The sequence below is a fragment of the Parasteatoda tepidariorum genome, chromosome 1, assembly GCF_043381705.1.
Source record: "Parasteatoda tepidariorum isolate YZ-2023 chromosome 1, CAS_Ptep_4.0, whole genome shotgun sequence".
NCBI classification, from domain to species: domain Eukaryota; kingdom Metazoa; phylum Arthropoda; class Arachnida; order Araneae; family Theridiidae; genus Parasteatoda; species Parasteatoda tepidariorum.
Window position 1 is genome coordinate 45,662,911 of NC_092204.1, and position 15,822 is coordinate 45,678,732.

General features: G+C 26.9%; 1 protein-coding gene across 3 annotated transcripts in view; it reads right to left on the bottom strand.

Annotated features, from left to right (window-relative positions):
- Nucleotides 1–823: 823 nt before the first annotated feature.
- The window catches only part of LOC107446095 (ER degradation enhancer, mannosidase alpha-like 2), a 48,661-nt gene continuing 33,662 nt past the window's right edge, over nt 824–15,822 (bottom strand). The window contains exons 16-22 of one of the 3 annotated variants that reach the window (XM_016060650.3): nt 14,381–14,510; nt 13,561–13,627; nt 13,352–13,455; nt 11,561–11,680; nt 11,390–11,435; nt 9,451–9,615; nt 824–7,424 (exon numbers count right to left, since the gene is read on the bottom strand). In XM_016060650.3, coding sequence (XP_015916136.1) covers nt 6,787–7,424; nt 9,451–9,615; nt 11,390–11,435; nt 11,561–11,680; nt 13,352–13,455; nt 13,561–13,627; nt 14,381–14,510 — 1,270 coding nt within the window. In that variant the 3' untranslated portion in view covers nt 824–6,786. Of the gene's footprint in view, nt 7,425–9,450; nt 9,616–11,389; nt 11,436–11,560; nt 11,681–13,351; nt 13,459–13,536; nt 13,628–14,380; nt 14,511–15,822 lie in introns of all 3 variants that reach the window. The other 2 variants (XM_016060648.3, XM_016060647.3) reach the window with 2 other exon arrangements.

The window sequence follows — 15,822 nt, forward strand, 5'->3', positions numbered from 1 at the left end:
TACACTATTTACTACACCACAAATAGAGGACTGAGTTTGTTTGATATTTATGTCCATTTTTTGTTCTAATATTAACAGCCATGTTGTCCGCAATCAAAAACACATTAAAAAAAATTGGAAAATATGGACTTACCTTATTCTGACACCAAGCACTTACAATTGATTGTAAATAATGTCTCAACATCTGGATTACTATTTTGCACACTGCATACTCGTAATAACCCTGTAATCCAGTACATTTAAGACCGACCGCCATCAGTGGATGAATTCTAAGTGGCACAAGCAGAATAAGCAGTTAAAAAATTAAAAAGCACAGTTGCATAAACATACATTTACATAAATTATCCTTTCCAGAGACCCTTCGCAATAATAGCATGCAAAAGGTCGGGTATTGATATTTCTACACATGACTCATTTGTACTAACTGATATAACATGACAAATTGCTTAAAAGTTTTGAAAAGTTGATAACGGTCAGGCTTATGTTATAAAATCAACAAAAACAGATAATATAACATAACTATCTTTTCTCTTAATTCAATTTTAAAAACATCTTTTATTATGAAATGGGATTGTTTCACGAAAACTTTTAGGTCTCTCTGTGGCTCTTGTTTGTTGACTATAAGATATTCTCTAATTTACAGGAATAATGAAAATAAGAAATACATATTTTAAGTCATGTTAACTGATTAAAGAAGTTTATAAAAGTAATGTTAGTAGTTCCAATTTGTAAAATACACTTAGTACTTGTGGACAAGGTAGTTCATAAATGATACAACACAGTGAAAAAGATCTATGGTTTAAATATTAACATTACAACAGAGTTGATATGTAGATTTATTAAATTTTATTACAAATTAATTTTTATTTACAGTCTTATAACATTTCTCTCACACATACTATGGCTTCATAAATAACACTTAACAGTTTGAAACTTAAGAAATATTTCAAACAAATTGACTAAATGCAATAAATTAATGTAAATATTTGTGTGTATTTCTGGACTACTAAATGAAGAGAAAGCATTAACAATTTTTACTAAGAAATTCCAGATGACCAGCTTTATTTAAAAAAGATTGTAACTTATTATAATTTCATTGCATAAATAAATGAAAAGTTAACTTCATTATGTAGATAAATTTACTGGAAATCAAGAAAATATAGCTTTTAAATATCAAATTAAAAAAACTTTTTTTTTCTCCCTTGATTAATGCCAAAATTTTTCAATTAACTTATAATAAATTGCATATGTTATCAAAAAACAAACTAATTACTAAATATAATTTATTTCCTTCATTAAAAAAATTTACCTCATTAACTAAATTTTTCCCCCCAATTAAACCATTATATCATTGGTATACATCACTGCACTGCATACTAATGTAAATAAGGTATAAAAACAAAATTAACCTTAAATTAATTCATCAAATATAAATATAAAAAAAATTTCCACTATATTTTTACATTTTTCATCAAGAAAGTATTCTCTTGAAAAACCATGTTTCAACAATTGCAAATAGACACACACATTGAACAATAACATTGCACAACAATCTTATTTCTTGCCTCCTCCTACACTTTTGCAAAGTCACATGGCAGGATGCATAATTTAAATCTCTTTATATAAACACACAAGGTTGAGCAATTTAAGATAATTTAATCACAACTATTTAACTACATAGTTCTTAATTTTTCTCCTCCTACAATTCAAATATTACGAAATCTGGCACACAAATGTAATAAAGCCAAACATTTCGTAAGTAAAGAATTGTAAAACAACAACTCACAGATTATGAAATAAGTGGAATTAAATGTCACGTTTTTCAACACACCTAAGTAAGAAAAACAAAGCACCATGTTTTTTTTTACCAAGTAAACCAACATAAAATAAATAACAAATAATAAGACAACACAATAAAATATTATTAACCCATACCCTTCTTATCATAAAATTCCCTCTTGTTCAAAATAATACAGATGAGTCTTAAATATGTTTTGCAATCATGTATAAAAATCAATTAATACTCAACTAACTATATTAATGTTATTTTTGTTTTTGACACTAGGAAAAATTTTCATTATTTTTGCAAAATAAGGATCAATAAAATATATATTTTAAGGAAATAAAACAGATTATAAGCAGTAAATATTAAAATTTTTAATTCTAGTTTGTATTTATTTAAATGATAAAGAGGCGTTCAAAAAAAAAAAACAATTAACCTAGGAAAAGTTTATTATGGGAGTTAAAGGTTAAATCCTTCTCTTTCTTTACATTGAAAACCAACACAGTGGCATGTGCCTTTCACCAAATTACTAATTGACCTATATTTTTTCCACACTCTAACATAATGTGTTTGAATAAGAAATATTTATTTATTCTTATTCTTGCCCAAGGTAGAATGACATGGTGTTAAAAAGAAGGTAAATAGACAGTTAATTTGTAAAATTGTCAAAAACACTTTGAGTTGTTTTCAAACTAAGAGATCCAGATTGAAAAAGTAATCCATAACAAAAGTCATTTACGGAAGTTTCAGACCCTGGGTGATTGGCACTTAAATAGGTGAGATAATATTTAAGCCTGACTTATTCCTTTCTGTCTCTAAATCAAAAGGAATTTTAATTTTAAGCAAGATAAAAAAATCCGTTTTACTTCTAACATAGAAGTAATAGGGATTAAAAGTACAGTAAAAAAAATTTTTAACATGCCATTTTATACTTTAACAATGGTTTCATGAACAAGGATTCTCTTAGTGAATTAAAGATATAATGCTATTATTACTTTTTTTTTTTAAAGTAATACTTATTTAGTTGCTTTTACAAAACTAAAATTAAATAACTAATGGGACAAAAAAAAAATAATAATAAATATGTTACTTACACCAATGTAATACAAAGAAGACGGATTTTACCAAATAGCCAATATATAGTGAAAAAATAAATAAATAAAAATATTTATATACTGAAAAAGTTGAAACAAAAATAATGGAATGCTGCCAAACTTAAATATTTTTGTATAAGTATTATTTTTTCCCCTCTTATATTATATATTAGAATATTATTCTTATATATTAAAAGTATATATTTAGAAGCAAATAGGATAATTCTTCTGGAAGACTAAGAAACAGGAGTTTACTCGAAGTTAAAATATATTTCTAATATCAAATATCTTTTTTCCAAGAGCTTTAATCTGGGTAAAAAGAAAGAACTTTTTCCTCTGCATTTTTGTTTATTATAATTATTTGACTCAACAAATATTCTAATTTTTTTTTTATAGAAAAATTTTCACAAAACATTTTGCTCAGAATTATTATTTTTCCTAGTAAAATAGAGAAATTAAAATTATAAGGAATAGTTAAGTATTCATTCAAATTCAAAATAAGTTTTCATTTTTTTTTTGCTTCAATTTTTCAATGATCCTTTTATTGTATAATATTTTTATTATATTATGTCTGTACTATTCAAATTATTAAAATATAACTACTAAACTCTTAATTACAAAATTAAATCAACTCAATTACTTTTACATACAAAATTATGTTTACCTTTTTTAAAAATGTCTTTATAAAAATGCACACCATAGGATAAAGGAATACATGAAAAGGAGAAACATTACAATTATACTTTCAATTTTAAAAAAAATTGGAAGAACATAGCGTCTGCTTTAGAGAACGGTTCTATTAATATAATACTTAATATGAAATTTAAAAGTCCCACATGCATAATAGTTATAGAAATAATAATATATATACCTAGAAATATAGTAATAATAATAAACAACACAAGCAATAATAATAACTAACAATTTGTAAAAAAAAAAATTACAGTGGACTTTAGAAGTATAAATAATTACTAGATAAAAACCCTTTTTAGGTCATACTATAAAAATGCATGCAAACATGCATATTTATAAAGCTAATAATTAAATAACTCACACTTAAAAATAAAAATTATTTTATTTTACTCAATATATATATATATATTCAATAGTTTCTTCTATAATGGTTTAAAAAGCAGAAACTAAAATAATACTAACTTGCAGTAAAAGTATTATTGAGAATATATAAAATAATGAAATATATATTTTAAAAAGCTCAAATCAAGCAAAAAAATTAAATAAACAGTAACTAAAAATTTGAAAGAATAATTTATATATAACTGCAAATTATCCACAGTATTGTGGCAATGGCAATTACAGTGAATTTTGCCTGACTAATTGGTCGAAAAATGTAATTTGTTTATATATTTAATTGCAATTCAAAACTCTACTTTAATTGTATAACAAAATTTTTTCATTGATCAAAGATAATTTTTCACCCCTAAATATATATAGAAAAAGTATGATATATTATCAAAATATGGTTAAAACAGAAAATTCTTATGAAATTAACACAATTTTATTAGGCAAGAAGCACTATAATATTTTACCAAAACTGCATTGACTGTAGCAATCACACAAAAGATTTAAGTTTTAGAACTAGGCAGCAGGTAATTTGCTTATGAATACTCAGGAGTTAACTGTGTGTATAAATATAATTCAGTTCAATGTGAAAACATAGAACAAAAACTTGTCATGGATAGTCAGAAAAAGAGGTGTAAAGAATAATAACATAGTCATAACTTTGAAATTAGCAAAGAATGTATCAGCAAAAGATTAAGCTGAAACTTTGCTTTTCAAACAAATTCAATTCAATGAGTTTTGAATTAAATAATACTTATGCATCAATGATTAAGAGTTTTAACATAAAATAATAAGCAGATTTTTGAAAAAGAAATGATGGAATTAAAGTAATCAAAATTCATATTGCTCTTTCGACATGCAAATATCTAGTTTGTGTTTTTAAAGTATTTAGGGGCCGTTCAAAAAGTACATACATAAAAATGGAGAAATTTTAACCCCCCTTTCGTACATAAGGTCCCTTAGAGTATGTACATTTTATTAGTCTAGCCCCCTTTCTCATAAAAATTAAAATAATTATGTTTTAAATAAAATTAAATATTTTTTTAAGGAGAGTGTAGGAAAAAATTTAATTTGGTGTATGCTTATAATGTACGTACTTTGTATAATACCTCCCCCCCCCCATCGTACAAAACCGTACAAAATAGCAAATTCCCCCCCTTCGAGATGTACGTACTTTTTGAACGGCCCCTTATTGCAAAAGAAATTTAAATATTTGTAGTTTAATATTTTTTTCTTTTGTTTATTTTAGTCCATTTTACACAAAAAAATTTACTAGCAAAATTTAAATTCATAAGTTTTTTTAAAAATTGTTAAAGTAATTTTAATAATTAAATTTAAAAAATAAATAAGAGAACTGGCAAAAATTATTTAAAAACGTAACATTCCTATAAAAGTAGTGACTATTACGACAAAAAAATATAAACTGTATTGATATTATACAAATGCAAGCAGAAAATGAGGCAGAATTTGAAAGACTAGATAATACAAATGTATTTGAAATTCTATTAAAATAACATAGGTTTATTAACATGAGATCAAAATTTGATATAAATATAATTAAACTAAAACCTAATAATTAGCATGAGATTCATAGGTCATAAATATCTTCTGGCATTTGAGCCTTTAACACAGTTACAATCCAGAAGGGTTATATTTCATTATAATATTACCCTTATTAAATAAAAGTATCATTTTACTGGCACATAAATTTATTATTATCTACTATTTTTTCCCACCATAACCCAGCAGCATATTTTAAAGAAATAACACACACATTTTGCAGGGACAAAGCCTCCATTTCTAATGCAAATTAACCCTTTATGCTTCAAATGATCATAAAAAACATTTGAATTCAACATGTAAATGTGAAATAATGGAATTGAATTATCAGGAGTAATCCTAATACATTGTCAGAAAATTTATACTGAAGAATTAGAAATTAGTAATGTTGAAAAACAAATTTTAACTTATTTCAGGGGTATTCGAGCCATTTTGTGCAATAACAAATGTGGAATTATATGGCAGTGATTTTCCAATTTATTAACTCAATGGAAATTTTAATATATTTTTTTGATTTTGTTTATAATTTTATATGTATATTGGTTCTTTAATTTTTAAATATAAGAATTTACTGATTTGTAAACCTGTTTGTTGAAATTTTTGAAAAGTTAAACATATTTTTACTAGGATGGACAACAACATTCTCAAACATTCTAACTTTCTCAAAGCTAATTAAAATTTTTCTTTAGAATATAGAAAAAAAAATCATTTGTAAGTTACAAATTAAGGAAATGATCTGTTTATAATAGCAATCGAGTAAATGAGTAAAAAATATTTGCTAGAGTTTTGCTTACAACTAGACCAGAATAGCAGGTTTTTGCATCCTAAGCAGAAGGTTACTAGCGGAACCTTAACAGAAAGTTTTACCAACAAAAAACTCAATCAAAACCACAGTTCATTTAAGTGAAAATAAGGCCTGAAGGATCTTTTGCCACAGCAAACTAGAGCCTTATGCAAGGAATTGTTAACTCTGTATATCATATAAAAACAGAAAAACTTTTAATTTACAATTTAAATCAATTGTATTATAAAGTAATATTAAAGCATAAAGGGTTAAATTACATATTTTTCCAATTATCGTTAGTCATGTGTGCGATAAAACAAGTGTGCAATGATTTGTACATCATTCCGGTAAATAAAGAATAATTGAAATTATTTTCATTAATAAATAGAGTTGAGCGAAAATGGAAAAACAAAAACCTGAAATGGAGGGAATGAAAAACCAAATGTTATAGAAACTTTTAACAAGCTTAAACTTCCCTACGGTCGTCATAAATCTTTGTCTGACAATCCTTGCTTACCAGTTCTCTCAACATATACATTACTTTCAACACTCTCTTCAGGCACCACTGAAGTCTTTGAGTCTTTGTGGAATAATTTTTTAATGTTCCTTAAAGGACAATATTTACAACTCATAAATTCAATAAAAGCACCTCTGTTTACGAGAGGATTGAGAGTCTTGGTGTCCGCATTTGAACAAAACAATCTGTCTTTGGCATTGAGGTTGAAAGTCTGCATTTTGACCAGTTCTCGAAGACGAGACAATATGATCTGCAGATCTTGATCTATCTCCAATATTTTCTCCTTTTTCATGAGTCGCTCCAAAGCAACGATGAAGTCTGTCTCCCGAGTTATTTGCTGATACGCATCATTGTCATTTTTGGCTGGACTGATGAAATCGTCATTGATTTGACTAGCAAGTTGATCCAGGTCGACCTTGAACTGCTTGAGATTGTGAAGCTTGCTCAGCAAGGATTGCACCCTTTGCTGAGCAAGAATAAAACCTCCTGCTTCAAACATTTTAGTGGAAGACTTGGGATCCACAAATGTGACTTCATCGGTTTCTTTGGGTTCCTCGTTGAATTCATTAGCAATTTCTTCATTGAGAACATCACCTTCATAACGCCCTATTGAAAAGAACAATTTTGTAATTTATACTACTTAATTAACTTTTTTTTAAAAAATAATAGCATCTGACAATAATGTCCACAATCATGAATTTCATCTTCAAGTTTTAAATTTAATTGAAAAAGTTTGATGGCACTGCTAACTGGAAAAACTATAAAACAATGTTTATGCTCCATACCAGAAACATTAGACTGTGCAATGTTGTTGCTGCAACTGATAATTTTTTTTTTTTTTTTTGAAATATAATTTTCTCAATTAGCAGTGCCATCAATTGAAGAACTTGGTAACTAATTTTGAAATTCAAGGAGAAAAAGTATCTGGTTTCTCAAGCGGAACATATTAAACTGTACATTTAGCACTCCTGACATTTTTCTTTAACTGATTTCTTAATACTTGGCCATTTTTAAGATACCCAGAATGTAGTTAGTTACTTTTTAGAGGTAAAAGTTTGAGAAAATTCTTTATTCAGATTTTCTATGGTTAGAAACTTTCTTCATAACTTACAAGTTACTGTAAAATGATTAAATGATGCAAATTACTGTAAAATGATATTTTGTCTAAGAAGTCTTCTAAGATGAGCCTTATTTTACAATAAATGATTATATAAACAGAGTAATAAAATAATACTTTATCCCTAAATTGTAAAGAATTTTCACTTTTGTGCACAATTTTCTTACTGAGTTACATAAGATTAATTCTACTTACTGATTACATTAGCTGAGTTTTATTGCAAAAAAGCAAATAGCTTAATGTTCAGAGAAACCTAAAATCAAATGCTCTGTGTAAAATTGGATTCGCTCATCATATTTTCTTTACATGTGAAGTTTTTTTTTTACACCCTACATACCAGAAATTTGCTATTTAATAATCATAAGCAGGATGTCGACTTATACACCGGGATATAAAGGCAATTATAATTTTCAATTTATTTTTAACCAAAAAATAAATAAACGTCAAAAACATGCTTGTTTTTAATGTCTTTAATTTGAATGGACCAGAAAAATTGATGATAACTTTTGATGAGAATTTAGTTTGACAATTACTGTATTCTATTTTCTATTCTAGCGCCTCAACCAAAGCTTGAAATTAATCTGTGATTGCTGGGACTTATATTAAGTCATTTTGTCATACAGTATTGGTATTTTGCATTGAAAAAATTTATTAATATTGTATTGAAAAGCTTAGAAAACTAATTAACAACTTGTCTTCTTTATCACTGTTATTCTTTTTTTCTGATTGATATTCCCTTTGCTTGTTAAATTTGATTATCAACAAAATAATTGTCAGTTTATTTTTAAATTCATAGAAAAAACTTAATAATTTGTATAATTTTCTGAATAGATTTATTTTCAAAGTTTGAAAGAAGATTGTAGAGCATATGATGACTCCATCTGACTTACTTAAAAAGGCAGATTTTTAAAATTATCTGGTTAGGGAAGAAGAAAATTTGTTTCTAATTTTACGAAAAAAATCTGTTAAGAAAATTTGTCTCTAATTTTAAACATAAATATTCAGATTTTTAATTAAAAAATACAAAATTAGATGGTTGCTTCAATTCTTCAGGTCGCATACATTCCAGGCCTCTATAGGGCAAAATAAGGGAGTTGCTCTATTGGCCAGTCAACATTTGTAGCTTTTTAACAGCAGAAAACTTTTTTAAGAATTGAAAACTGTAAACAATTAAAAAAAACTGATGCTATCAATAATGTAAAACATTTCTCAAATGTAGTAAACATTAAAAGGTTTGATTTTAAAATGAAGAAAAATTTGAAGGAGCAACAAGCATAAAATTAAGCGATTTTCAGAATATTTTAAAACATTCATAAGATACCTTACTTATTAAAAAAATAATAAAATGACAACAGGGCGCATTTTTGACAGAAAAGAGTGGTAACTGGTAGACAATTTTTTATTTGCCTTTTTTTTAAGATTTAGTTGCCTTTTTGAAGGAGGTGATGGTTAATTTTTCCCTATAAATAAAATAACATTAGCTTTAGAACAAAAAGTGATAAAAGTTACAGTTACCAGAAGCTAATCCAACAATTATCTCTTGGTTTTTCTTGAATGCATCTAGAAGGATTGCAGCCTCTTCACTGAAGAGAAACACAACTGGAATAGTTATGTCATTCCTTCCATTCCCATCCATTGAAAATAATCTTGTCTTCTTTAAACTGGAACCAGGATTATTATCTACAGATAGAGAAAAAAAAATTGCTTAAAATCTAACTGTAGAAATTCAAGCAAACAAATATAAATTTTTAGAATGATGCTTAAAACCTAAACACATGTTTTTTATTTTAACCTCAATCAGAATTATTGATCCTATAAATTTTTTCTTGTGAATGATGATTAGTCATGAGTCATTTGACCTACAATACTCATTTAATATAAAGATATTTTTTTTTACATATATTTCAGTTAAATTTAAAATTCATGTTAAAATAAATGATATGCAAGATATTGGATGATGCAAAAGATATCCAGGGATTTTCTTTTAAAATCCCTGGGTCCTCCCATTTACAAAAAAAAGAAAGATATATTTGCTGCCCTCTGTTTAAGAAACTAGAAATTTACTAACATCAAGAAATCTACTAACATGTAATTTAGTAAACAAGCTCATCAGTATGGAGCGCTGCTAACTGGAAAAATTATAAAATAATGTTTTTTATTGCATGAAACTATTAAAATTGAAATGTTAGTTTTGACCTAAGACAACGTCATTATGTACATGTAATGGTAGATATTATGAATTTTTCAATTAGACACTAGTTTCTTTCCTACGCCGAACACAGTTAATTGTAAATTTTCATCTAATTCTGCTATTTGTTACATAATTTTTTAAATTGTCGGCCATTTTTGGGATGTACAGATGTCAATGTGTTGAATTTTTCTTTATTGGTGCAAAGTTTTTCTCTCTTTTTTTTAAACAAATTCGTTTTTGTAGCCATAATTTTAACTTTTAGACATGTACCATAATTAAGTCTTCTTACAGTGAGGGGGACTATAACATGTCATGCTCTACACTATGTTTTTGTAAATGGAAATGTTTCACGCTTTTGTGCAGATATCTGCTTCGGCTTCAGCAAAGTAAAAGTGATAGGAACATAGGAAAGTACCCCCTCTTAGAGATCTTTTTGGAAGTAGAAACATAGCCAAAAGGTCAGGATGATAAGAGAAGTGATGAGAAAGAGAGAAAAGTAAAATCCAACTTTGAAAAGTGCTTCTCTCAGAGATCCTTAAGAAAATAGAAACATAGTCATCAGAGTGGTACAAAAATATTTTATACTTTTGCATAGATATCTGCTTTGACTTCATCAAAATAAGTGTAATAGGAGAGAGAAATTCTAAAGAAGAATGTTGGGAAGTGCCTATTTCAAAGCTCTTTTAAGAAATGCATAGATATCTGCTTTGACTTCATCAAAATAAGGGTAATAGGAGAGAGAAATTCGAAAAAAGAATGTTGGGAAGTGCCCATTTCAGAGATATTTTAAGAACTGCACAGATATTTGCTTTAAGTTTAACAAAATAGCATTGATAGTTATGGGAGAGAGAAATACAAAATCAGAAATTGCCTATCTTAAAAATTCTTTGCAAAGAAGAAAAATAAGTACAAAGTAGTCACGGAAATGTGAATTCTTTTGTACAGATATCAAAATAATTTCCTCAAAACATTGATAGGAGATAGAACTACTAAATAAAAACTTTGGAAATGGCTCAGAGAGAGAGAGAGAGAGAGAGAGAGAGTATATAATAACATGAACATGATATGATGATCTTTATGAGATACAAAGATTTTATGAGTAGAACATAAAAATGAATGGAACATTATTTAAAGTCTCAAATAAAAATAAAATGTAAAAGCTGGAGAAATTTTTTCATAAGTGAAAACACAATAACACATTATCCAAATATCTCAGGAAATCATATACACACCTAGTGAATAAGTTTGTTAAATGGAACTTACCAATAACTATACCACCAACAGCACCTGTCTGCTGAAGATAATGTGCCTATGAAGAAATATTACATTAAAATAAATAATATGCAATCATTTCAGTTTTAACACAACATGTAGATTTCACTACATAATAATTGGTAAAATTGTTTAAGAAAGAAAAACATTAAAAATATATACCTTGTCTACAAACATGCAGTCACCTCGCTTTATGATGGCAATTTTACCTTGAAGCTCATCACCATTCTGTATAGGTGAGCAAGCTTTTAAAGGGCGTGCAATTTGGAGTTTAGCTTCCAACTAAAATGGAAAAACTTTTTGTTTATATTTTGGTTTTAGATTATCTCCAGAAATATGAATAACCTTGCTGTTAACTACTATGACAAACTACAATATCTAATTATTCCCCTTAAATTCAGAATTTAAACATTTAGGAGTCTGTCTAGGTTTTTCTGAAAGGTACCTATTTTGAGAAAATTAAAAATTATATTAAAAAATCAACACAAAAATATGGTAAAAATATGAATTTATCGTTTCTTACAAGATACAAAAATAAAATTTTGAGATAAAAGTATTTTGTGAAGTATTTGTAAAGCAGGGGTGATTGTGAGCCCAAGTCAGAATTCCGGAAAATTACTTGAGTTAAAAAAAAAAAAAAAGGAAAAAAGAAAAACAGTTTAAATTGAAAAAAAATTTAAACAAGGTTTTTTCCTTTTTCTCAATATTTCTTAGTTTACTTTAACTATATTTAAATTTTTATATACCTGTACCATTTACACATACCTATGATGACCTGGAGAAGTAATTAAAATTTACAAATATGTCTTTCTTTCTTCAGTTCATGATTATAACAACTATTTACAGATAAAAAAAATGAATATTAATCATGAATATAAGCTTATAAAGTATCTATCTTGCTCTCCCTTACAAACAAATAAAATAAACTGCGTTTTTAAGTTCCACCTTTGAAAATTTGATTTCCGGAAACTTCTCTGATCAATGATTTTTTTAACATTTTGACCTTCGATCTCCGGAAACTTCCGGATCACAGTTAGCGAAAAATCCGGATTTTTTCCGGAGCGCAATCAGCTCTGGTAAAGTATTTGTGAAAGCACTGCTAAAAGGTAGTAAATTTGGCCTGGACAGACCCCTGACATTGCTATTTTTAAGGTTAAATTTGCTAAAATTAAATGTTTAGTTTAATTTTTTATTATGAAAATAATAAAATTATCACTGGACACTTTCATCTTTAGCAAAAAATAATTTGAATACTTGAAATTGAATTATATTAATTTCTTTTTTCTATGAGAATTGTTGTGATCTGAAAAGAGTAGCTGAGAAAGTTTTATAATTCTGTAGAAACTGAAAGAATTAAGAGCTTCTATTTAGAAATCACTCTAATTCAATTCAGTCAAGGCATTTTACCATTAACCGAATATCACTACTATGTAATGTATATCTTTTACATTTCAAGGTAAATGTGGTTTCCAACATATACAAACATATAAATTTAGTTTCCAACATATACAAACTATAATTACCAATTCAACTTCTTTAGCAAAATAAGATTATTTTGTAAAAATTTATTATTTCTCTTAAAAGTCAATTAACCATATAAATGTCAAATTTGGCATTCTATAAAATTCTTTTGCCAAAATTTATTGTAATTTTCCACAATTTTACTTAGAAAAAAAATCTTTTTAATAAAAGAAAAATTGCCCTCCATATTTTGCGAATGTAAAGCAAATTTACACTGATGCGTACATTCAAACTTAGTTAAATCCCACTGATAGAAGTCAAAATGAATGAAAAAACAGATAAAGACCCTTAGGTAAAAATTAAGATATTTTGTATTTGAAGATAAGGGGCTGACAATTAATTTTGTCAAGAAAACTTGCATCTAGCCATGACACTTGCTAATGAAATATTCTAAAAGATTAAACACAGATATTGATATTTTAAGAAACTTACAGGTGGTTTCCCTCTGAGGTCAATTCCAAATTTAGCGGGGCAGGCGGTCAGCAACGCTCTTAGACTACTTCCTTCGTCATGAAAGTATACAGTCTGGTAATCATCTGCTAGGGAGAAATTCACAGTGATCATGCACAAAAAATTAAAAAATAAGAAAAAATGTTTTTGTCATGTAAAAGGTATACCCAATGAACCCAAGTGGTATAGACCTGTTGTTTGTCCAACTATTTCTTGCATGAACATAATACCTTCTTGAGCCCTCTCAGAAGATTCAGCCTAAAAATATATACCAAGAATAAATGATAGAGCAATGTTAACTCTTTTTTTAATGATACAAATAAGACAACGAGGACCAGATGAGTTTAACCTTAAAAAAACAGAATAACTTAGTTAGTTATGTAATCTGAAATGTAGCACTAGCTGTGGCTACAAAGACACTGCACGAGAAAATATATTTAGATGTTGGTTTGGAGAAGGGCAAAAACAAAAACAATGCAAAATATCTCTAAAAGTAATGTACATTGATTGCCATTAATTACATTCAAAATTTGTTTACATCGTTACATTTTGTACTTAAAGAACCAAAATATACCTTAAATTGCTCTTTGAATATCACTGATTTCAAAAAATATATTAAGAGTCAGAAATTTTTTTTTCCTGCACCCATATTTTTGGTTTCTTTAAAGTGATCAACTGGTAAAGCAGAATAGAAAGAATAAAAGAAATATAATAAAGATGAAATTATTAAAAGTTAAGGAAACTAAATTGAATTGCAGAACGATCTACAAATACTAAAATAAATACATTTGTATGCAATTATACAATTGGTATAATGTTTAAATCATCGCAAATAAAATTTAAAACTGCATCCTAATAATTTATCAGAGGGCATTCCTTTAAAATAATTTGTACGCAAATAATGTCAAATAAGAAAAAACCATTTTGATACAAAAGTTTTTAATGGTCAATAACCTTTCCAATATAAGTTGGATATTATTAATACTATTTATGCAAAAAAATAATATTTACCATAGAAATATTGTGAATTAATTGAATTTTTCCATCTCCTAGTTTTAAAACGGTAATACCCATCTTTCTAACAGCTTCCAAATGTTCTTTATTGTTTCCTTGGAATTCAGATGCATGCAAAGTTCTAACGCTGAAATTAAAAATATTACAGATTGTGAGTAAAATACAAAACAAAGTTTTTTAAAACAGCAGATAACAATTGAAAAAAAAATTAAAATTATAAGGTTAACAAATATAGCATAATTTAAACTTTATGAAATAATTTAAATGGGGCAGTAATTGGTACTAATAATTGTTTGCCCATTGTGAACCAATTATTTATCATTGTAAATAAACAATAAATATTGTTTTTCATAAAGGATTCGTGTTTTTCAAGGAAGTTGAAGCAATGGAAATTACAGTCGATTATTTCTCAAAACCAGAAAATAGTTCATTTTGCTAAGATTTACATATAAACAAAAAGTTCTTATAGAAAATTTAGCGAGTTAACACTTTTCCAACAATATAAAGAAATTAATAACTGAATAATAAGAATTGGTTGGTTTATTCCAATATTTAAAGTTGAATAAAGAATACACATCGCTTTTCAAAAGTAAATTACAATTTTGCGTAGCAGATAGTTACTCAATATTTTGACAGAAAACTATTAAATATGTACTAAGTTTTACTAGGATACTGGTTTTACTATCATCAAGAACACATCTTTAACTAAACTTTTGGAAGTCTTTGTGGAAATATACATAAAACTCATAAATACTTAAAAAACAACACATTGGCTTAGTTCAGTGTTAAAGGTCAAAATTTTTTGAAGTAAGTTGACATTAAATTTAATAATTCTTATCGACAAAACAAAAATTGATGTTATAACATGAGGTTGCTGTACTATGAGTGCAGAAAATACAAGTTTTTATTCATAACTGTGTCATTAATACAGAGATAATATTAGCAAAACTATGTTTAATAATCACTTTTGATTGTCAAAAATGTAAAGCAATCCACATTTCATAAACATTTTTTCACATTTTATATTGCTGCAACATTATAAGAAAATTTTTTCCCATTCATTTCATTTTAACTTTTGCTACCAATTGACTTGTTAGGAAGCTTTTGTGTTTTAAAGGTGGTTTTCGAAACAACTTTATTGGGAAAGAAGCTAAGCTTCGGTTCTTATAATGGAATAAACAATTCATATTGAACGTTATAATAGGTGTTTAATGAAATAACATTGAGTCCATCTATGGATTAGCAAAAAGGACTAAGTGTATTGGTCATTATAATGGAAGGAATGCTGTAAAGGAAGGTCATAGTAAAGAGCATTAAATCCAATTCACAAAAAAAACTAGTTACTAAAATATCAGCAAACTTAAGTTAAAATGATCTCCAAAATATTGAAAATTAAACTTACTGTTTAGTTTTCAATATTTTCTAGAGAATTCGTTATA